At 44.3% G+C, this 24,095-nt stretch overlaps 1 protein-coding gene across 1 annotated transcript in view; it reads right to left on the bottom strand.

The window, feature by feature from the left end:
- Window positions 1–207: 207 nt before the first annotated feature.
- LOC142596487 (ras-related protein Rab-3C-like) overlaps window positions 208–24,095 on the bottom strand; it is a 169,792-nt gene continuing 145,904 nt past the window's right edge. Inside the window, exons 3-4 of the mRNA XM_075725610.1 lie at window positions 22,711–22,835; window positions 208–395 (exon numbers count right to left, since the gene is read on the bottom strand). Of these exons, the coding sequence (XP_075581725.1) occupies window positions 208–395; window positions 22,711–22,835 (313 nt within the window). The remainder of the gene's footprint in view (window positions 396–22,710; window positions 22,836–24,095) is intronic.

Below are 24,095 nucleotides of genomic sequence, written 5' to 3' on the forward strand. Positions count from 1 at the left end.
ATGCAAAAGCCAGATGTTAAAAAATGGATCGTCCTTTCAAACTAATAACATCTCCATCTCCATACGCATACTCAACCAGCTGCTGATGTAAAAAAGACTTTTCTCCCAAATAAATTAATAAGACAGTATAAATAAAGGCATGTAGACCATTCATAAATACTCTGTTGGCAACAGAACGCACTGGAGCTGCCTTTGTTGATAGTTGCATTAACAGCTACAGTTGGGCTGCTGTGGAGGAGGGATGCCCTTTAGCCGTGTGTTCTGCTTCCCAGCAGCAATGGTGGGATCTGTCTCCAGACTTTCCGACATTTTGTCACAGATTATATCCACGAGTCGCTCAAATGTCTGCTTGACATTAATGTTGTCCTTGGCACTTGTTTCAAAAAATTCAAATCCTAAGAAAATAAACAACACATTTATGTTTGATGCATATTCCAACATCTCCAATAAATATACAAACTTCTCTTGGGCAAGGAAGAGCGGAAAGACACACAGAAAGGAAATATGTGAGAGTACACATATAAAAGGGTTATATTGCAAGAGCAGTTGAAATTGTAACACAGAGTAACTACATTAGTGTTGTTTGCTTTATACCAAGTAAGATGAAATCAGGACTGGCCCAAATACATTCCCTTAAACAAATTGTACTTTAAAACAGTTTCATCTAAAAATTGACACCAGTTTGAGTGTGCTATTGTTTTAGAAATGACCTATATATCCAGCCATTGTGAAGGAACAATCTACTGCTCCATCTCTAACTATTATGTTCCTCTGAGCATTATTCAGCTGGAAACAGCCACTTCCATCGTGACATTAACCTGGTGCCAAAATAGACAACTGTGTTTGGAAATAACCAGGAAAAAACCAAGCAAGGCAAGGAAAGATTTCTGCAATTTGATATCTGGACAGATAGAGGTAAATCCGTGAGAACAAAGGGGCCCCCAATCCCCCAAAACAAACTAATAAACAAATACACAAATGCACATATTTTTCTTCCTTAATTAATTTATATAGAAGAACTTTTTATCTATCCATTTCCGATGACTACCCCAAAGGCAAAAACTAGAGCTATCCTTAATCCAGAAGGGACACTGTAAACCTTTATGGAGAAGAGCCAGCTTTCCTAAGCTCTCTTCTCTGCCCCCATTTGTCCCACATCTTATCTCCCACATCTGCCTCCTCCATCTGGGCCAGGTTTGCAACTTGCTGGTCAGTCTACAGTCCGGCAGGCTTCTGCCAGCACTGGGTCTTCCCATGTTCTTGCTTCCTTTGCAATTCCTTTGCCTTTTTCATTTGTTTGTTTTCTAAGCCTTTTCTGCCATGCTCCATCTTTTCCCACAGTTACCACATTGCTCACCCGAGGGTTCATTGGTAATTTAAAACTTTCTCCTACTTCTGTCTTTCCACTGCCTAAAGGTTCAATATTAAGACAGTTTACAAAACGTCTAATACACTGGTAATTTTACAGAAGTGGCTTAAACTTTGCAGAACTATTTTTATTCTTTCTAATTAACTCTGAATAACAATGTGCAACTACCACCATGTTTAATTATGAGGAAAATTCCAGTAAGAAAATGTCAGTCACTTGAAACTCTTGGCAGAACAGAAGAAAAAAGCTCTTTTTTTGCCTTTTTTTTTTAATGTGTGTTTTCTAGCGAATGGGCTAATCTATTTCCAAAGGCCACTTGAAATTTAAGTGCAACTACTTTGATAATGTTAGTACTATATATTCAATATGCCACAAGATGTAATGTGCACATTCAGTCCTATAACTGCTTACAATGTAGTTTTCGCATGTTTGAGTACTAGCCTAGACTTACAGCAGATAATTATATTTAGCTTGGCATGATATCCCAGCATGCGCTAATAATCAATGCAAAAACTTAATGCTATGTTATGTTCTGAATTTTCTTCATATTTTTAATTTACATAAGGTGCCTTGTGCTGAAATGGCACAAAGTGCTAAATGTTTTAAATGCATAGGAGCTAAACTCAGGCCAAAGTTAGTGTTCATAGGTAGTTTAGATAATAAGAGATATAAACATTGTACAGGGATTTAGTCATACAACTTCTATTAATATCAGCAAGAAGTGGGAGGATAACCTCACAGGTATGAGTATACATTGGCATGAAAACTTTTCCTTTCCACATTTCTCTGGAAAGCAGGAAAACCGTGCATAATAAAAGAATATACATATACAGAAATCATATACTGGGAGGCGGTTTGAATCTATATGTCATTGTTTTAGTTTAGCTTGGCTTACATGTCTCCTTTGTTGTAAACTAGAAGGAAAATTGGGAAAGCCACTGTAGCCTCACTTGCTGGTGGCTTCAGTGCTCCCACAGAGCTCCATGCAGGAGAAGACTGTTCAGAACTCTTGGGGAGTGCTTGGGGGAAGGAAGATCCTCCACATTTTCAGTGCTCTGTGTTGAAAACCAGCTGCAACCCTGTAGCACAGCAACACAGTCAGATCCTTCCACAACTGTTAGCATCTGCTCCACAGGAAGTAGGAGGAAAGATGCTGTTCCAAAGAGGAACAAGCAGGACCAGAGGGCAGAAGGTTTGAGGGACAATGAGGGGATGCCTGAGAACTGGAACACCAAAGCCTTGGAGAAGATGACAGGAAGAAGAATGAATCTTAACGGCATTTCTGAGGGGAGCATTTTTTACGGATAAGACAGAATAACTGGCACATGAGATGACCATGAAATGGCAGATATGACAGGCAGGAAAGAGATATGGACAGAGAAAAGCAGGAAGTGAAAGGAAAAGAATCACAAAGAAGAGAGGAGACCAATGTCAGGAAATACTGTAACATGGACAAGATCAAGAAAACAGGTCCACTACCACGGTGAGGATGTTCTGCATAAGAACACCATGAAAAACTAAGACACGCCCATTTTCCAAGTAAAATAGTGTGCTGGTCTTGGCTGGGATAGAGTTAATTTTCTTCATAATAGCTAGTATGGGGCTATGTTTTGGCTTTGTGCTGAAAACAGCGTTGATAATACAAGGATGTTTTAGTTACTGCTGAGCAGTGCTTACACAGAGTCAAGGCCTTTTCTGCTTCTCAAACCACTGCACCAGCTGGGACAGCTGACCCCAACTGACCAAAGGTTTATATGCTCAGCATGAGGTCATATGGTATGGAATATCCCTTTGGTCAGTTGGGTCAGCTGTCCCAGCTGTGTCCCCTCCCAGCTTCTTGTGCACCCCCAGCCTACTCGCTGGTGGAGTGGTGTGAGAAGCAGAAAAGGAAAGCTGGGGGAAGAAGAAGGAAGGGGGGGACATTCAGAGTTATGTCGTTTGTCTTCCCAAGGAACCATTACACATGTTGGAGCCCTGCTTTCCTGGAGATGGCTGAACACCTGCCTGCCAATGGGAAGTAGTGAATGAATTCCTTGTTTTACTTTACCTATTAAACTGTATTCATCTCAACCCTCGAGTTTTCTCACTTTTACCCTTCTGCATCTCTCCCCCCATCCCACCGGGGGGAAGTGAGTGAGTAGCTGTGTCATGCTTAGTTGCCTATTTGGGCTAAACCACTTTGAAAGTATATCCTGCAACTGCAGCTATAGTAGCAGATCTGGTTATACTGTGCTGTGCTTTGTAGACCAGCTGGATGGGACCTGTGCTGTCCAAACAAGCCCAAGGACTAGACTACATTAAGAAAAGTATTAAAACAACATTAAGCCCCAAGATAGGACTTTGCTATTATTATCTCAGCAAAGAGCAGTGCTTTATCACTATTCTGGATAGAGCTAATGTAAACATTAACTGAAATGCTAAGATATTTATCCATCCTTTAGGGTGGCCAAATTAAAAATTAAAAAAAAAAGCTAAAGGGGGACTCTCAGCTGTGACAGAACAGAAAGACATGAGGGGTAGTTACTGGTAACACACTAACAAACACCTTCTTTTTCCAGTCTTTCAGAACAGAAGGTTTCCATATAAATTCCAGTTGTACTGATTTTGTTTGAGGCTTCCAGATACCTTTTGAAAAAGTGCATTTTGGGGAATAAATGAGATTCCTGTTGTATTGGGTTTCTGTGGCAAGGTTTTGGGAGGGGGGGGGCTACAGGGGTGGCTTCTGTGAGAACCTGCTAGAAGATTCTCCTATGTCAAATAGTGCCAATGCCAGCCAGCTCCAAGATGGACCTGCCACTGGCCAAGGCTGAGACAATCAGTGACGGTGTTAGCACCTCTGTGATAACATATTTAAGAAGGGGGAAAAAAAAATACCTGCACAACTGCAGCCAGAAGAGTGAGAATATGTGAGAGGAACGACTCTGCAGACACCAAGGTCAGTGAAGAAGGAGGGGGAGGAGGTGCTCCAGGCACCAGAGCAGCGATTCCCCTTCAGCCCGTGGTGAAGACCATGGTGAGGCAGGCTGTCCCCCTGCAGCCCATGGAGGTTAACAGTGGAGCAGATATCCACCTGCAGCCTGTGGAGGACACCACGCCAGAGCAGGTGGATGTGTCTGGAGGAGGCTGTGACCCTGTGGGAAGCCTGCGCTGGAGCAGGCTCCTGGCAGGACCTGTGGCCCCATGGAGAGAGAGGAGCCCACGCTGGAGCAGGTTTGCTGGCAGGACTTGTGACCCTGTGGGGGACCCACGCTGGAGCAGTCTGCTTCTGAAGGACTGCACCCTGTGGAAAAGACCGACACTGGAGCATTTCATGAAGAACTACAGCCCATGGGAAGGACCCATGTTGGAGAAGTTCATGGAAGACTGTCTCCTGTGGGTGGGACCCCACACTGGAGCAGGGGAAGAGTGTGAGGAGTCCTCCCCTGAGGAGGAAGGAGCAGCAGAGACAAGGTGTGATGAACTGACCACAACCCCCATTCCCCATCACCCTATGCCGCTCAGGGGGAGGAGGTAGAGAAAATCGGGAGTAAAGTTGAGCCCGGGAAGAAGGGAAGGGTGGGGGAAAGCTGTTTTAAGATTTAATTTTTAATTCTCATTATCCTCCTCTGATTTTATTGGTAATAAATTAAACTGATTTTCACCAAGTCTGTTTTGCCTGTGATAGTAATTGCTGAGTGATGTCTCTCTGTCCTTATCTCAACCCATGATCTTTTTGTTATATTTTCTCTCCCCTGTCCAGTTGAGAAGGGAAGTGATAGAGCAGCTTTGGTGGGCACCTGGCGTCCAGCCAGGGTCAACCCACCACACCTGTCTAAGAAATTTTTGTTTGTTTGTTTACATGAGACATATGGTAAGCAAACAATTCCTTGCTTCTCATTGTCATTAAGTAACTTTCCTGTAATGCATCTCCAAGTGTGAGAAAGCAATGGCAGGTTGGCATTTCCCTCCTGTGAAAAAACAACCTGGGGACAGACGCCTTTAATTGGTCTGCCAATACCCTGTGTGTGTTGTAACTAAACAGAAGACTCTGGTGTTTGTCAGTGCTGTGAAGTCTGTCTCCTTCCTCTGGCACTAACCTTCGCTCTTTAAAAAGAGCTAAAAAATGGTGAAGGGTAGAACTATGAACAGGCATGTTCCTGCACAACACAATTATTTTCATTTTTTAATGCAAATTTAGACGCAGCCATATGTCTGTGCTCTCAAAGCTGCTGGTGACCCTGCCTTCTGCATCATGGCCTCCAGCCAGCCACAGAGGCAAAACAGAACTTGCTGTTCTAGCAAGCTGTGTGCTGAGGTGCCAAGTCCCACTTGATTTCCGATTTAGATGCCAAAATTTGATCCCTACAAATGCCTCTTCAGTTGCTCCCTAAAATCACAGATGCCTAATGTACACAGATGCCTAATACCCATAGAGCTCATACCCCAAGGCATGTGAAGGTTCACCCCAGTCCTGATGCTGCAGATCTGCTGTCTGGTGCCCCAGCCCTGGCAGGATTCATAAACCTATCATGTTTGTGCCAGCAGGCCTGGTCTTACAGGCTTGGTCAGATCACACAGAAGTGTTGGGTGCCAAATTACACCCTGTATAAGCACATGGCACTAACAAACTCTCTGCTTTCCAGCTTGATGGGGTGCTAAATGGGTTTAATTTGAAGAAATCTAATCACCCCTGAATCGAGTCTCTAGCATCTCCCCAGCACAACCATTATGTATATACATGCCTGAGCGAAGAACAAAATGAAAACAAAATAGGCAAGGCTGATTTTGGTTTGAACTGAGATATTTTCTTGTCATTTTTGGTGGAACATATTTTCAAAGCACTGGGAATCAAGAGAAGGAAAGAAAGAAAACCTGAAAATAAAGACTTTAAGGAAAAAATGGCACAAAAGAGGTGTCCTGGTTTCGGCTGGGATAGAGTTAATTTTCTTCCTAGTAGCAGGCACAGTGCTGTGTTTTGGATTTAGTAGGAGAAGAATGTTGATAACACGCTGATGTTTTAGTTGTTGCTGAGTACTTCTTATGCTAGTCAAGGACTTTTCAGCTTCCCATGCTCTGCCAGGTGCACAAGAAACTGGGAGGGGCCACAGCCAGAATAGTTGATCCAAACTGACCAAAGGGCTATTCCATACCATATGATGTCATGCTCAGTATATAAACTGGGGGGGGTTGGCCAGGGGGCAGCTCGGGGACTGGCTGGGCAACGATAGGTGGGTGGTGAGCAGTTGCGTCACTTCTTTTTTTTTCCCTGGGTTTTGTTTCTCTCTCTCATTGTTCTCTTTCATTACAATTTTTATTACTATTATTATTATTATTGTTATTTTATTTCAATTATTAAACTGTTCTTATCTCAGCCCATGAGGTTTCATACTTTTGCCCTTCTAGTTGTCTCCCCGATCCCACCAAGGGGGGGCGGGTGAGCAAGCGGCTGCGTGGTGCTTGCTTGCTGACAGGGGCTAAACAATGACAGTCCTTTTTGCCACCCAATGTGGGGCATGAAGGGTCTGAGATAATAACAGATTAAGCAGAGCTTATTAAGGAATTTGTAATAATTGCGGGTAATAGTTGCGGGTCACGACATTGATTCATCTGTTCTCAGTCTTAGTTTATCTGATCTGCACCATGCTCCATGGTTTGCTGTACATGTTAAAGATTGGTGTTGGTTTTTGCAGTTTGCTGTGCTCTGTAGTAATTAGTGATGTTTTGCCTGGGAAATTTGTTATTAAAACACTGACCTTGAGCATTATTTGGTATATGGGGTTTGTACTGAAGCCATTACTGTAGTTCGGGTAGCACCTCATGGAGAAAAGTAGCAATTATACCTCTTCCTCTGAGAGGTTTGTTGTGAAGGAAACACAGAATGGCACCTTTGCTACCTTCTTCTATGATACTGATATTGATACTTCTTGGGAATATTGTTTTGTTTTTGACAAAGGTTAGTAAGCAATTTAAGAATATCATCCAGAGATCTGCCCCAAGGCTGGAGAGTTATGAGTGGCAGGGTGTATGGGATAGCATGGGCAAATGCCTAGGACGGTGGGCACCTCCAGTGTTTTGGAACTTCACCCCTGAACAAGTGCAGAATCCTGAAGAATTAGTAAAGTATTTGGAAAAAGTATGTTGTCACCCTGGCAACTCCAGAGAGACACAAATCATTGCAACATGCTGGGGTCTGGCCCATGCCTATCGAGCCGTGGTCAACACTATTCAGTACCCTCAAGGGAAAGAGAAGGTCTCTGGATCTGACGACAAAGCGACAGGCACTGCGGCCACTCCGACCCCGGCGACAGGCAATGCGGCTACTCCAGGGATGGAACCCATGCCGGTATCAGTCGCCCCTATACACAAGAAGAAATCTTGGAAGTGAAATTCAGCTCGTTTGGAAAGGCATGATAAAAATCCAGGGCCATAACAAGGAGAGGAGGAGGAAGAACTCGTAGATGAGACAGAAACCACCCGACCCTTATCCTTGAGTGAGCTGCGAGATATGCAAAAAGATTTCAGCCATCGTCCAGGTGAGCACATTGTAACCTGGCTGCTCTGATGCTAGGACAACAGGGCCAGTAGCCTGGAATTAGACAGTAAGGAAGCCAAGCAGCTGGGATCCCTTTCTAGGGAAGGGGGCATTGACAAAGCGATTGCAAAAGGAGTGCAAGCCATTAGCCTCTGGAGGCGACGTCTGTCAAGTGTGAAGGAAAGGTATCCCTTCAAAGAAGATGCTATATATTGCCCAAGCAAGTGGACCCCCATGGAGAGAGGTATCCAGTACCTGAGGAAATTAGCCATGCTGATGGTGATTTATAGTGACCTGAACAACGAGCAGTTATACAAAGATCCAGATGAAGTCATATAATCATAGAATCATAGAATTGTTTAGGTTGGAAAAGACCTTTAAGATCATCCAGTCCAACCATTAACCTAACATTACCAAGTCCACCACTAAACCAATTAAGGGCAGAGTAGCAATTTCATGTTTCTGGCTTGGTGGTTGGATTATTTATAATGAAAGCAAAAACTAGGAATCATTAAGATTGGAAAGGCCCTCTAAGATCATCATTCCAATCATCAGCCCAACACCACTATGCCCACTAAACCATGTCCCCAAGTGCCACGTCTACCCGTTTTTTGAACACTTCCAGGGATGGTGACTCCACCACCTCTCTGGGCAGCCTGTTCCAATGCTTGATGTTGTGGTTTAGCCCCAGCCAGCAACTAAGCACCATGCAGCCGCTCACTCACTCCCCCTACCCCGATGGGATGGGGGAGAGAATTGGAGGAGTAAGAGTAAGAAACACTCCTGGGTTGAGATAAGAACAGTTTAATAACTGAAATAAAGTAAAATGGTAATGATAATAGTAACAGTATAATAATGATAAAAATAATAATGATATACAAAGCAAGTGATGCACAATGCAATTGCTCACCACCTGACGACAGATACCCAGACAGTTCCCGAGCAGCGATCGCTGCTCCCCGGCCAACCCCCCCCAGTTTATATACTGAGCATGACATCATATGGTATGGAATAGCCCTTTGGTCAGTTTGGATCAACTATTCTGGCTGTGCCCCCTCCCAGTTTCTTGTGCACCTGGCAGAGCATGGGAAGCTGAAAAGTCCTTGACTAGCATAAAAAATATTTAGGAATAATTAAAATATCAGCGTGTTATCAGCATTCTTCTCATCCTAAATCCAAAACACAGCACTGTGCCTGCTACTAGGAAGAAAATTAACTCTATCCCAGCTGAATCCAGGACACTTGACTACCCTTTCTGTGAAGAAATTTTTCCTAATATCCAATCTAAGCCTCCCCTGACACAGCTTGAGCCCATTTCGTCTCATCCTATCGCTTCCTACTTCGGAGAAGAGACCAACACCCACCTCACTACAACCTCCTTTCAAGTAGTTGTAGAGAGCAATAAGGTCTCCCCTCAGCCACCTCTTCTCCAGGCTAAACAACCCCAGTTCCCTCAGCCGCTCCTCATAAGGCCTGTGCTCCAGACCCTTCACCAGCTTCGTTGCCCTTCTCTGGACACGCTCCAGCACCTCAATGTCTTTCTTGTAGTGAGGGGCCCAAAACTGGACACAGTATTCCAGGTGCGGCCTCACCAGTGCCGAGTACAGGGGGACAATCACCTCCTTGCTCCTGCTGGCCACACTGTTCCTGATACAAGCCAGGATGCTGTTGGCCGCCTTGGCCACCTGGGCACACTGCTGGCTCATGTTCAGCCGGCTGTCAGCCAACACCCCCAGGTCCTTTTCCGCCAGGCAGCTTTCCAGCCACTCTTCCCCAAGCCTGTAGCGTTCATGGGGTTGTTGTGACCCAAGTGCAGGACCCGGCACTTGGCCTTGTTAAACCTCATACAGTTGGCCTCGGCCCATCGATCCAGCCTGTCCAGGTCCCTCTGCAGGGCCATCCTACCCTCCAGCAGATCGACACTCCCGCCCAGTTTGGTGTCATCTGCAAACTTACTGAGGGTGCACTCAATCCCCTCATCCAGATCACTGATAAATATTTTAAACAAGACTGGCCCCAAAACAGAGACCTGGGGAACAGCGCTCATGACTGGCCGCCAGCTGGGCCTGATCCCCTGGTTGACCTGCACATGCCTGTTGATTGCACTCAATATGAACCACTCCATAATCTTTCCCGGCACCGAGGTGAGGGTGACAGGCCTGTAGTTCCCCAGGTTCTCCTTCCGGCCCTTCTTGTAGATGGGCGTCGCATTGGCAAGCCTGCAGTCATCAGGGACCTCCCTGATTCTATGATTCCCCTGTTAACCAGGACTGCTGATAGGTGATAGAAAGTGGCTTGGTGAGCTCCTCTGCATGCTCCCTCAATACTCTTGGGTGGATCCCCGCAGGTCAAGCGAGGCACCTCCCCTGGTAGGCTCACTTACCAGCTGCATCAGGAAGTTATCTTCCACACACTCCAGGATCCTCAGAGACTGTTTCCTCTCTGCTGTGCTGCATTTCCAGCAGATGTCCGGAAAGTTGAAGTCCCCCACGAGAACAAGGGCTAGCGATTGTGAGACTTCTGCCAGCCACTTATAGAATGCTTCATCTATCTCTACATCCTGGTTGGTTGGTCTATAGCAGACTCCCAGCAGGATGTCTGCCTTGTTGGCCTTCCCCCTCATCCTTACCCATAAGCACTTGACCTTATCATCACCACTGTCAAGCTCTATACAGTCAAAACACTCCCTAACATACAGAGCCACCCACCGCCTCTCCTTCCTTGCCTATCCCTTCTGAAGAGCTTATAGCCATCCAGTGCAGCACTCAAGTCAGGTGCACGACCCATGTGGTGGAATTTGGTATGGAGCACACCAGCATCATATGCCAACTCATTGGCAATATTGACCAGGAAAGATGAAGAGTCACCAGTGGTGGATGAAGTAGCTAGCTGACTCCGGGAATGCGAAGAAAGTATCTCTTCCTCCCTCGTCTCGGCTGTGGAGAAACTGTCCCGGGAAGTCCAGCAACTCAAAGAGAATAGGTCCTACTCTCCACCTATGTGGACCAGTATCTCAGCCATTAGGAGTCAGTGTTCTTCTGCTCAAGAGAGAGGATATAGAGGATACACACTACGGGGCACCCTGTGGTTTTACCTGCGTGACCATGGAGAGGACATGAGCAAGTGGGATGGAAAACAGTTGGTTTGACCCTGGCTGCATGCCAAGTGCCCACCAAGTCCACTCTATCACTTGCCTTCTCAACCAGACAGGGAAGAGAAAATATAACGAAAAAGCTCGTGGGTCGAGATAAGGACAAGGAGATCACTCAGCAATTACGGTCACGGGCTGTCGTGGTTTAGCCCCAGCCAGCAACTAAGCACCACGCAGCCGCTCGCTCACTCCCCCTACCCCGATGGGATGGGGGAGAGAATCGGAGGAGTAAGAGTGAGAAACACTCCTGGGTTGAGATAAGAACAGTTTAATAATTGAAATAAAGTAAAATAGTAATGCTAATAGTAACAGTATAATAATGATAATAATAATAATGATACACGAAGCAAGTGATGCACAATGCAATTGCTCACCACCCGCCGACCGATACCCAGACAGTTCCCGAGTAGCGATCGCTGCTCCCTGGCCACCCCCCCCAGTTTATATACTGAGCATGACGTCATATGGTATGGAATAGCCCTTTGGTCAGTTTGGATCAACTATTCTGGCTGTGCCCCCTCCCAGTTTCTTGTGCACCTGGCAGAGCATGGGAAGCTGAAAAAGTCCTTGACTAGCATGAGCAGTACTCAGCAACAACTAAAAACATCAGCATGTTATCAACATTCTTCTCCTAGTAAATCCAAAACATAGCACTATGCCTGCTGCTAGGAAGAAAATTAACTCTATCCCAGCCGAAACCAGGACACGGGCAAACCAGACTCGACGTGGGGAAAATAAGTTTAACTTATTACCAATCAAAACTGAGTAGGAGAGAGGAGTGAGAACATGTGTAGGGTAATGAGAAATAAAACTAAATCTTAAAACACCTTCCCTGCACCCCTCCCTTCTTCCCAGGCTCAAATTCACTCCCGATTTTCTCTACCTCTTCCCCTGCAGTGGCTCAGGGGGACAAGGAATGGGGGTTGTGGTCAGTTCATCACACTTTGACTCTGCTGCTCCTTCCTTATCAGGGAAGGTCTCCTCACACTCTTCCCCTGCTCCAGCATGGGGTCCCACCCATGGGAGAGAGTCCTCCACAAACTTCTCCAGTGTGGGTCCTTCCCATGGGCTACAGTTCTTCACAAACTGCTCCTGCGTGGGTCCCTTCCACGGGGTGCAGTCCTTCAGGAGCAGACTGCAGGGGGACAGCCTGCCTCACCATGGTCTTCACCACGCGCTGCAGAGTGATCTCTGCTATGGCACCTGGAGCACCTCCTCCCCCTCCTTCTTCACTGACCTTGGTGTGTGCATAGTCATTCCTCTCACATATTCTCACTCCTCACTCCAGCTGCAGTTTGTATTCTGGGTGTTTCCAGCCCCCCCCGACAGTTATTAAATATGTTATCACAGAGGTGCTACCACTTTCGCTAATTGGCTCCGAGATGGCCAGTGGCGGCTCTGTCTTGGAGCCGACTGGCATTGGCTCTACTGGACATAACAGAAGCTTCCAGCATGTTCTCACAGAAGCTACCCATGTAGCATGCACCTGCTAGAAAAACCTTGCCATGCAAACCCAAGACAAAAATCTACTTCAAACCTAAAGGCACAGGTACGTGAGTTGCAAAGAAAAACAATCACAAAAAGGGGTTCATGCAGGAAAACAGCTGCTCCAGTTTCCAGTGGGCAGTGCCCCAGACAGAGTAGAAGGGCTGATCCTACCCCTGATCTTAATGAAGGGACTCCTGACTCATCGGTACAAAAACTGAGTAACGAATACTATGACCAGGACTAGAGGGGTCCTGCCTCCAGCCAGGTGGAGGAAAGGGACAACCGGGTTTACTGGACTGTGTGGATTCGATGGCCTGGCACATCAGACCCACAGGAGTAGAAGGCTCTAGTGGACACCGGTGCACAGTGTAGCCCAATGCCATCAAGCAATAGAGGGGCAGAACCCATCTGTATTTCTGGAGTGACAGGGGGATCCCAACAGCTAACTGTACTGGAAGCTGAAGTGAGCCTAACTGGGAATGAGTGGCAGAAGCACCCCATTGTGACTGGCCCAGAGGCTCCGTGCATCCTTGGCATAGACTACCTCAGGAGAGGGTATTTCAAGGACCCAAAAGGGTACCGGTGGGCTTTTGGTATAGCTGCCTTGGAGACAGAGGAAATGAAACAGCTGTCCACCTTGCCCGGTCTCTCGGAGGACCCTTCGATTGTAGGGTTGCTGAAGGTTGAGGAACAACAGGTGCCGATCACTACCACAACTGTGCACAGGCGGCAATATCACACCAACCAAGACTCCCTGATTCCCATCCATAAACTGATTCGTCGACTGGAGAGCCAAGGAGTGATCAGCAAGACTCGCTCACCCTTTAACAGTCCCATATGGCCAGTGCGAAAGTCTAATGGGGAGTGGAGACTAACAGTGGACTATCGTGGCCTGAATGAAGTTACGCTGCTGCTGAGTGCTGCCGTGCCAGACATGCTAGAATTTCAATACGAACTGGAGTCAAAGGCAGCCAAGTGGTATGCCACAATTGACATTGCTAATGTGTTCTTCTCAATCCCTTTGGCAGCAGAGTGCAGGCCACACTTTGCTTTTACCTGGAGGGGTGTTCAGTACACCTGGAACCGACTGCCCCAGGGGTGGAAGCACAGCCCCACCATTTGCCATGGACTGATCCAGACAGCACTGGAACAGGGTGAAGCTCCAGAACATCTGCAGTACATTGATGACATCATTGTGTGGGGCAACACAGCAGAAGAAGTTTTTGAGAAGGGAAAGAAAATAGTCCAAGACCTTCTGAAGGCTGGTTTTGCCATAAAACAAAGTAAGGTCAAGGGACCTGCACAGGAGATCCAGTTTTTAGGAATAAAATGGACGTCGTCAGATCCCAATGGATGTGATCAACAAAATAACAGCTATGTCCCCACCAACTAGCAAAAAGGAAACACAAGCCCTCTTAGGTGTTGTGGGGTTTTGGAGAATGCATATTCCAAATTACAGCCAGATGGTAAGCCCTCTCTACCAAGTGACCAGGAAGAAGAACGATTTCAAATGGGGCCCTGGGCAATGACAAGCCTTTGAACAAATTAAACGGGAGGTAGTTCATGCAGTAGCCCTTGGGCCAGTCCGGGCAGGGCAGGATATTACAAATGTGCCCAACACCGCAGCCGGGGAGAATGGCCCTACCTGGAGCCTCTGGCAGAAAGCACCAGGAGAGACTCGAGGTCGACCCCTAGGGTTTTGGAGTCCGGGATACAGAGGATCCGAAGCCCGCTCTACTCCAACTGAGAAAGAGATATTGGCAGCATATGAAGGGGTTCGAGCTGCTTCAGAAGTGGTTGGTACTGAAGCACAGCTCCTGCTGGCACCCCGACTGCCGGTGCTGGGCTGGATGTTCAAAGGGAGGGTCCCCTCTACACATCATGCAACTGATGCTACGTGGAGGAAGTGGGTTGCATTTATCACACAACGGGCTGAAAGTGGAAACCCCAGTCGCCCAGGAATCTTGGAAGTGATCATGGACTGGCCAGAAGGCAAAAACTTCAGAATATCACCAGAGGAGGAGGTGACACGTGCTGAAGAGGCCCCACTGTATAATAAATTGCCAGAAAATGAGAAGCAATATGCCCTGTTCACTGATGGGTCCTGTCGTCTTGTGGGAAAGCATCGGAGGTGGAAAGCTGCTGTATGGAGTCCTATACGACAAGTGGCAGAAACTGCTGAAGGAGAAGGGGAGTCGAGTCAGTTTGCAGAGGTGAAAGCCATCCAGCTGGCTTTAGATATTGCTGAACGAGAAAAGTGGCCAGTCCTTTATCTCTCTACTGATTCATGGATGGTGGCAAATGCCCTGTGGGGGTGGCTGCAGCAATGGAAGCAGAGCAACTGGCAGCACAGAGGCAAACCCATCTGGGCTGCCGCATTGTGGCAAGATATTGCTGCCCGGGTAGAGAACCTGGCTGTAAAATTTCGTCACGTAGATGCTCACGTACCTAAGAGTCAGGCCACTGAAGAACATCAAAACAACCAGCAGGTGGATTAGGCTGCTAAGATTGAAGTGTCTCAGGTGGGTCTGGACTGGCAACATAAGGGTGAATTATTTATAGCCTGGTGGGCCCATGACGCCTCAGGCCATCAAGGAAGGGATGCAACATCTAGATGGGCTCGTGATTGAGGGGGGGACTTAAATATGGACAGTACTGCACAGGTTATTCATGAATGTGAAACATGCGATGCAAACAATCAAGCCAAGTGGTTCAAACCACTTTTGTATGGATGGTGATGGCTGAAATATAAATATGGGGAGGCCTGGCAGATTGATTACATCACGCTCCCACAAACCCGCCAAGGCAAGCGCTATGTGCTCACCATGGTGGAAGCAACCACCAGATGGCTGGAAACATATCCTGTGCCCCATGCCACCGCCCAGAACACCATCCTGGGCCTTGAAAAGCAAGTCCTGTGGCGACATGGCACCCCAGAAAGAATTGAGTCAGACAACGGGACTCATTTCCGAAAGAACCCCATAGACACCTGTGCCAAAGAGCACGGCATTGAGTGGGTATATCACATCCCTGTCATGCACCAGCCTCCGGGAAAATCGAGCGATACAATGGACTGTTAAAGACTACCCTGAGAGCAATGGGTGGTGGGACATTCAAACATTGGGATACGCATTTATCAAAAGGCACCTGGTTAGTCAACTCCAGGGGATCTGCCAATCGAGCTTGCCCTGCCCAATCAAAAGTTTTACATACTGTAGAAGGAAATAAAGTCCCTGTAGTGCACATAAAAAATATGCTGGGTGTCGTGGTTTAGCCCCAGCCAGCAACTAAGCACCATGCAGCCGCTCGCTCACTCCCCCTACCCCGATGGGATGGGGGAGAGAATCGGAGGAGTAAGAGTGAGAAACACTCCTGGGTTGAGATAGGAACAGTTTAATAATTGAAATAAAATAAAGTAAAATAATAATAATAATAACAATATAATAATAATACTAATGATAATAATAATAATAATATACAAAGCAAGTGATGCACAATGCAATTGCTCACCACCCGACGACCGATACCCAGACAGTTCCCGAGTAGCGATCGCTGCTCCCTGGCCAACCCCCCCCAGTTTATATACTGAGCATGACGTCATATGGTATGGAATAGCCCTTTGGCCAGTTTGGATCAACTATTCTGGCTGTGCCCCCTCCCAGTTTCTTGTGCACCTGGCAGAGCATGGGAAGCTGAAAAGTCCTTGACTAGCATGAGCAGTACTCAGCAACAACTAAAAACATCAGCATGTTATCAACATTCTTCTCCTACTAAATCCAAAACACAGCACTATGCCTGCTACTAGGAAGAAAATTAACTCTATCCCAGCTGAAACCAGGACACTGGGGAAGACAGTCTGGGTTACTTCCCCCTCGGGCAAAGGCAAACCCATTTGTGGGATTGCTTTTGCTCAAGGACCTGGGTGCACTTGGTGTGTAATATGAAAGAATGGGGAAGTCCGATTTGTACCTCAAGGGGATTTGATTTTGGATGAAAATAGTCCGTGAACTGAATGGTTTGATATTAATTGCTATATAATACTGTATGTCATCTCTTTTATGGTTGCTGTATGCCACATCAAGGGTAGTACAGCATCACCCAGATTAAGAAGAACGACCTTTGATGAAAGTGAGCAAATTGCAGCAGTGTTGGAACCAGAACTGGCTTCAGCATGCAACAGTCCAACACCACACACCATCTCTCTTGTCCTGAAAGACTGTGACATTTTAGAGGGATGGCCCATAGACAAAGGGAATGATATCTGTGCGTATATTTCAAGACAGGGAATGTGGTGGTGATTAACTGGAATTTATTGGAAAGTGTAGGACCTGGGAATGACGTAGATGGTATAGAATAAGGGGTGGATACTTTCCTGGTTTTGGCTGGGATAGAGTTAATTTTCTTCCTAGTAGCAGGCATAGTGCTGTGTTTTGGATTTAGTAGGAGAAGAATGCTGATAACACACTGATGGTTTAGTTGTTGCTAAGTACTGCTTATGCTAGTCAAGGACTTTTCAGCTTCCCATGCTCTGCCAGGTACACAAGAAACTGGGAGGGGGCACAGCCAGAATAGTTGATCCAAACTGACCAAAGGGCTATTCCATACCATATGACGTCATGCTCAGTATAGAAACTGGGGGGGGTTGGCCGGGGAGCAGCGATCACTGCTCGGGGACTGGCTGGGCGTCTGTCAGCAGGTGGTGAGTGGTTGCATCACTTGGTTTTTTTTTTTTTCCTGGGTTTTGTTTCTCTCTCTCGTTGTTCTCCTTTTCATTACATTTATTATTATTATCACTATTACTATTGTTATTATTATTTTATTTGAACTATTAAACTGTTCTTATCTCAACCCACAAGTTTTCTTACTTTTGCCCTTCTGATTCTCTCCCCCATCCCACCGAGGGGGAGGGTTAGTGAGCAGCTGTGTGGTGCTTGGTTGCGGACAGGGGCTAAACCACAAGAGGTGAGAACAGAAAGAATCAAGAGAGGGAAAAAAAGACCCAAAATATGCAAAATAAGGTATGTGTTAAAATCTGAGGGATAAAATGACCACCTCTGTGAGTGGTAAGCTGTGGAGGCACACTGAAGCCCTGGGTACTGCTGACGCTTGGGCACGTAGCATTCACAGCCCTTTGCAGGTGCCCTGACTTCAGCGTCAGGTCTGGCTTCTGCCTGCCGTTGCAGAAGGGAATGTGAGAGCTCACCCAGAAAGGGCCCGTTTCGTTTTGTTTTCTGACATCGTTTGGTGGCCTGTGGGAGAAACAGTGTGCCAGGATACATTTGCAAAGCAGGTGAGCACACCCTAAGAGATGCTCAGAAGTTCTGGGTGCTGCCAGCCATGGGCGACCCTAGTTGGCAGAGAGTAAGCACAGAAAATCTAATGGCACTTCCCTGAAAACTGCTTGACAGAACATAGAGTCAGAGGTGGATTTTACCGGGACATCACACTAGATGATCACCAGAGGTCCCTTCCAACCAGTGTTTCTATGATACAACAGCTCTGTTTCCCAGAGCCTTAACCAACCTGAGCCAAAAAGGTGGGATAGGACAAACGGGACCTTACAGCAAAGATGGACAGGCATTTGGGGCAGATCTTGCAGCATCCCCCTAGTACCTGGTGCGGATGAACACAACAGGCATAGTTTGAACCTAGGGCAGGGCTGTACTTCTACAGCAACCTTAGGGGGCCCTGGTCTTAAAGATATAATATACCCTGTAATGACAGAACTTGCAATTAAAAACTAATTAGTGTTTAAATAATTTATAGCATACACATAGCAAATAGGAGTTGTACAGAAACACATGAACAACCAAAGGCAAGAAAACATAAAATTATGCACCTTATTTTCAGGCACAGCCAAATCGCATAAAGAAATGGGGAAACTGTATGTCAAACTACATATGCAACCATCCATTTGCGTGTGCAGTTACTCAGTGTTTATTCAAAGCTCAGCGCACATCTCTGCCTGCTAAGCCTTTGCCAGAATGTAGATCACAATATGTCATGCAGACCACAAATAAAAAGAATCAAGAAATTCATGCCATCTGTGAGTCATTCTTTTTATTTCTATTCTGACAAGTGACACCAAACTTTTATGAACATATGAAACTTTGAACTCAGCTGAGATGCATGAGATGAATATGTTAGAAAAGCTGTGTGAGTAATGCAGCTGGCAAGTATGCATGCATTTTGCTCACAAGAAGTTCCAAGCCTTTTTTACTAAAATGCTTTAAAGCATGTAAGTGCTGACTATATTGGGGTTTCACTTGATAGCCAATGCATGTAGTGCTCAGACTAAACATTCATGAAGTGACAAAATAGTATAAGCATTATGTTCCACACCCTTTTTTTTAGTGATTAGTGAATAAACCTGTTTAAATGTGATTGCTGTGATCCCCACATCAATTACCATTACGTTAATTTGTTCTCTCTACTGGCTGATTTGTTACATTTCTATATTTTCTTGGTATGATAACTCTGTGAGGTAAAGTTACATGACTCAGTTGAATTTATTTGATCCTGTCTGTTTTCATCTTATTCTAACATTATTCTTTTAATGACATTAATATGTTAAATAACCATGAACTAATTTCTCAAAAATATGTACCACTTACAAAAAGCACTGAATGACAAGGAATGGCTAAGGTGTGAGAAGGTCTTTGTGTCTGGAATGATTAAATAGTCTGGGAATTTCAGCCTGGAGAAAAAGGAGGGGTATGATAGAGGTCTAAAGCCAACAGTGGTACAGAGCAGGTAAGAGGAAACAATTGTTCACTGCTTCTCAGAATATAACAGTTAAGAAACATCACATAAAATTAGCAAGTGGCCAATTCAAAGCAGAAGCAGATAACTCATAACTGTGTATTTAAAGGATGTTGTGGATGGTAAGATTTTATATGATTTCAAAGACATCATTGGACAAGTCCATGGAAAAAAATCATGAAAGGGCAATTGAATATAAAGATACTGCCTGCAAACATAATTTGCTACAGTCTGGGAAAGTATCACTATATGTTTGCCCTTTTATACCTTTCCCAAGGCACCTACTTCTGGCCATTACTGTAGATAAGGTCATATGCTGCTTGCAGCTATCATCTGTGGTCATATCACCGTTGTTATGCTCTATGTCATTAACAACAAACTTTAAAAAAATGTCAAATGGAAATGAGACAAATTCTGTCTTCATAAACATTCTGTTAATTTCCCTTCAAGGTCAGATATGGTTTTATTAGCCATTCCTTCTCTCTTTCGTGAACTCCCATTACTGTTATGAGGAGAGCTACTCAGAGCTACCACAGGATACTTGAGTAGTTTAGCCAGACTTTAGCAGGTAATGAGACCTATTGCCAGTTGATCTAAACCACTTGTTTGGGGTTACACTTGAGAAAGAAACCAGCACTGAGATTTAAAGAAATGATTGATTATACCTCCTTAATAAAATTGAAGGCCATACTTTTCAAAGAGGTCAGGAGCCACAATTTTCCGATAATGCTGTTCTCAACAGGACACCATGTTTCCCGGAGGGCTAAATGCCCAGTGTTCTTTTTGACCTTTTGAAAACCCTGCCCAAAATGTACATGTATTCATTTTCTCAGTGACTTCAAATAAACCAAGGCTAAAAATAAAACCACACTTGAGAACACAGTGTTTCACAATGTGTTCTTTGTACAGCATTCACATGTGTTGTGCTTGCTTGCAATTGCGGCTGTAACCAACATTGCAGACCATGGCATTCAAAGGGCCCACAGTCTTAAAATGTCTTGTTGGACACAAAAATCTATATCGTTATTTTTACAAGTTGTCCGCAAAAGATGTTATCAACTCACTGTCAGAGAAAGAAAAGACAGTCCCAAGTGTTTGACACAACTCGTGCCCTTCAAACTGGCCAACATGGCCAGAGCACTTACTACAAGTCAGGGAAACTTGTTTTTCTGCTTTTCCTGACATCACCTCCCACAATCTCTGAGCAGATTTAAGAAATGATTGCAGCTGTACAGAAAACATATAAACATTTTCATGTGCAGTCTGAGTACAGTAATTGACTTATTGGATCAGAGCCACAATTTATCCAATACAATAATCTGCCCTTGAGATAACCACAGGACATATATCTGAGAAAGGAAAACCCCAGAGTAGATAAAGATGGGAATAGAGGATAATCTGCTTCCATAAAGACTGAATTCTAAATCCCAGGAGTTAGAGTTTGCTTTAAAGCCTGAAACATGAGTTTTGATATCTATCTCATTAGCCTTTTTTTTTTTTTTTTGCAAGCATTGATTATTACACCTGAGGATTCTTGACTGCACAACATGCAAAGTTCCTTCTCCTCCTGCTAAATTCATGACCTTGGGGTTTGCTTGTCAACTCACTGCATTAATCTTCCTATAGGAAAATAGTATGAGGAATAGAAATTCAGATTAGTTATGTGACTTTTAAAAAAAAATCTTCAAACTCTACACTGCAAATTTACAGAGTGCCAGGCATTTTAGTGCCTGGTCTAAATTTGGGGTAAAAGTATACAGTTACAATTTTTTGATCTCTTTCTCCATTGAATACACTTTCCTGGCTCCTATTAAAATGAATAAATATTAGAAATGCTCACAGAGGGAAGAACAGATTATAGAAATATATATAATGTGACAGGTATTTATGCAAAGAAAAATATCCCCTGTTAAAGCAGGTGCAATGGCAACCATTTTGGTTTTGTTGCAAACAGTTTAAAAAACTCAGTTCTTCACAAATGTTGGCAATTTTTCTGGATATAACTTGTTAAATCTTTTCTGTCATCTTTCAAGGACTAATTTATGTTTATTTTTAATGGATACTTTTGAGGTGTGCTTTTACACATATGTAATGCTTATTTAGACAGATTCAATAGGAAGATATGTTATTGTGATGAAATTATTTACCAGGACAAGCAATTGTACAACTAGAAAAATTATTTTTTGAAAAATTATTTTTTTAAAAAATTAGGTCACCGAGCTATGAAAATGCATAAATCAAAAAATACCAACATGGGATTCAGCACAGGTGGTATACTGTGAGATGTCACCATCTCTTTCTGTTTCCCATGCAATCATTTTTATAATACCCTTCCCCTAAACACCTGTATAAGAATAGTGACAAGGAGATCTTAGTTACACACATGTTCACCAGAAGCCAGACTGAGCCTTTTACCACAGTCAGTTTTAAAAATAATAATACTAATAATAACAACCCCATACCCAGTATAGCACAGAAATTGACCTCCAATGATGCCAGGGTTTGATTTACACACTTGCTGAACATGGTCTCCAGATATCAGCAAATTTGGAGAAAAAAACAGGCTGGGTACTATTATTATGATGCTCTGGAGCTTTTCCATTACAGTTTTGGCCAGTGTCACCTCAAAAACATTTCATGGTATGAAAGGATATCACTGCTGGGCAGAAACAGAAAGAACAGAGATGTAAAGAGCTCCGTAATTTTCTGTGTGGACAACATTTGCCTCCTAGAGGGAGACTTTATGAAACAGAGGTTCATCTTATTTACACCTTTGCATTAGGTGAACTGATAGCAGTGGGAGTTGGATATTGGCACCTTTCTGTTTTGGATTATTGGTATTGGAAATCACAACCCAAATGTTCTCAACTTCCATAAAGGTCTAGTTCACATTTTGAGTAAACTGTTTCTTTAATCTCTCCTCTCCTTCTCCTAGGTTTTTTTTTGTTGATTTGTTGGGGTTTTTTTTTAATTTTTCCCTGGCTAGGACGTATCTGCTTATAGCTATAGCTACTTAAACTTATTGTATATATACATATGCATGCCTAATCTTGCTGCTTATCACAAAGTCCATAATGTACTTCCTATCTAAGGAGCAGCATAAGGAATGTTGTATCAGATATGTCTTTAGTCTAAGCCAGCCTCTGAGCCAGCATTGGTCTTGTGGACACTTTTAGATGACAGACGTGTCACAGCTCTGCATAAGGTCATCCTTGGACACATGTCCATTCTAATGATGTTACAGTTTTAGTGATATCAACAAGGGCAGTTCAGCGCCCAGCCTACAGAAACAAAAGGGAGGTGGTGTATGACTATTTCTTTACAGTGAGTGTATCACGAATATTTCATTACAAGTACTGTAGCAATTAATGACATTTCTTTGTGCATTCTCACAAGCAATCATAAAGCTTTTGTAATTTCTTTTCTTACCAAGTTGCTCTGCTAAATGTTTGCCTCTCTCAGTGAAGATTACCCGTTCATCCTCCATGTCACATTTGTTACCGACCAAAATAACCTGGGCATTCTCCCAAGAGTATGTTTTGATTTGAGTTGACCTTAAAAGAGAGACAGAGAGAGAGGGAGAAATCAAAACAAAGCAAAATCCCCTTAAATCAATTTCAAACAGAATTGTAACAAGGCAAAAAAGACAATATCGATTTTGACATCTAGGGCAACATGATTCTGTTTAATTCTGGATTTCAAATAAACTAAGGATTATCTGTCAGGAATTATTATTACAGGAATAATATCAACACAGGTTTTACTTTTGCTTGTTGAAACAAGACAGTCTTTTAGCATTTTCTCCTGCTATCAACATTCTTCCTATATTTTTAGAAAGAAGCAGTGACACTTTCTCCCACACAATTAAAAAAAGCATTTTCACATTTTAATGCAAACCTTATCATATAAACCCAGAGCTTTGAAACAAAACCAACAGATTATTCATTTCTTACCTTTCACCTTTTAAAATTAGGATCTAAATTTATCAGCAAAACTTCAAAGTCATTCTGTCTTCCTTCTGTTGTTTCTCTCCAGCACATTCCACTATAGCTCTTTGATCTACCAGGATGACAATTACATTGTACATTAAGCCATTGACAGGGGCCGAGTTTGAACTTTAATTTACCTTCCATTTAAATTATACAAGCCCTAACCTTGACTACAGCTGAACTGGAGTATCTGAGGCCTTGAAACACCATGGGACCTTGAGTGCTGGTGGTGAAACAGCTCACCCTACAAAGCTCTCTTCTGCACTTTGAATGAGATGCAACTAATGGACAACTTAAGAGCATGCTTGTAGCACCTCTCAGCTGCTGACTGCCACCACTCTGCTGATACTCAAGACCTGCTCTGTAGGAAGGAAAGATCCACATCCTGGCTCCAGGCTCAACCAGGAATGATGCTGCTGGCTACCACCTTCTAACTACCCTTGAAAGTAACACAGGGTGCAGTAAGCTTACTCTAAGCACATACACTTTGCCTTGGACTTGTGACTATGCCTGCCTTTAGGTTCTGACTCAAGTGCTTGGTAGAACATGAATATCTCTTCTGTCCCCATATGATCAATGGAGAGAGAAAGAAATGTAAAGAATCTCTCTCTCTCTACTTGGACAATACAGGGTGCTTGGGAAAACTAGCCTGCTTAACTACACATTTAGGAGAGGGTACCCTGGAAGGAAATCCTGTTGTGTGTTAAAGCCCTAAATCTCTGCGAGAAAAGATGAAATACCTTCAAAAATCTGTCACCCAAGTGTTTTGGAAGCTGGTCTGTGTGGGTGTTAAATTTGCTAGTAACCACTTCTTCATAACACAGC

Source organism: Pelecanus crispus, chromosome W (assembly GCF_030463565.1).
Source record: "Pelecanus crispus isolate bPelCri1 chromosome W, bPelCri1.pri, whole genome shotgun sequence".
NCBI lineage: Eukaryota > Metazoa > Chordata > Aves > Pelecaniformes > Pelecanidae > Pelecanus > Pelecanus crispus.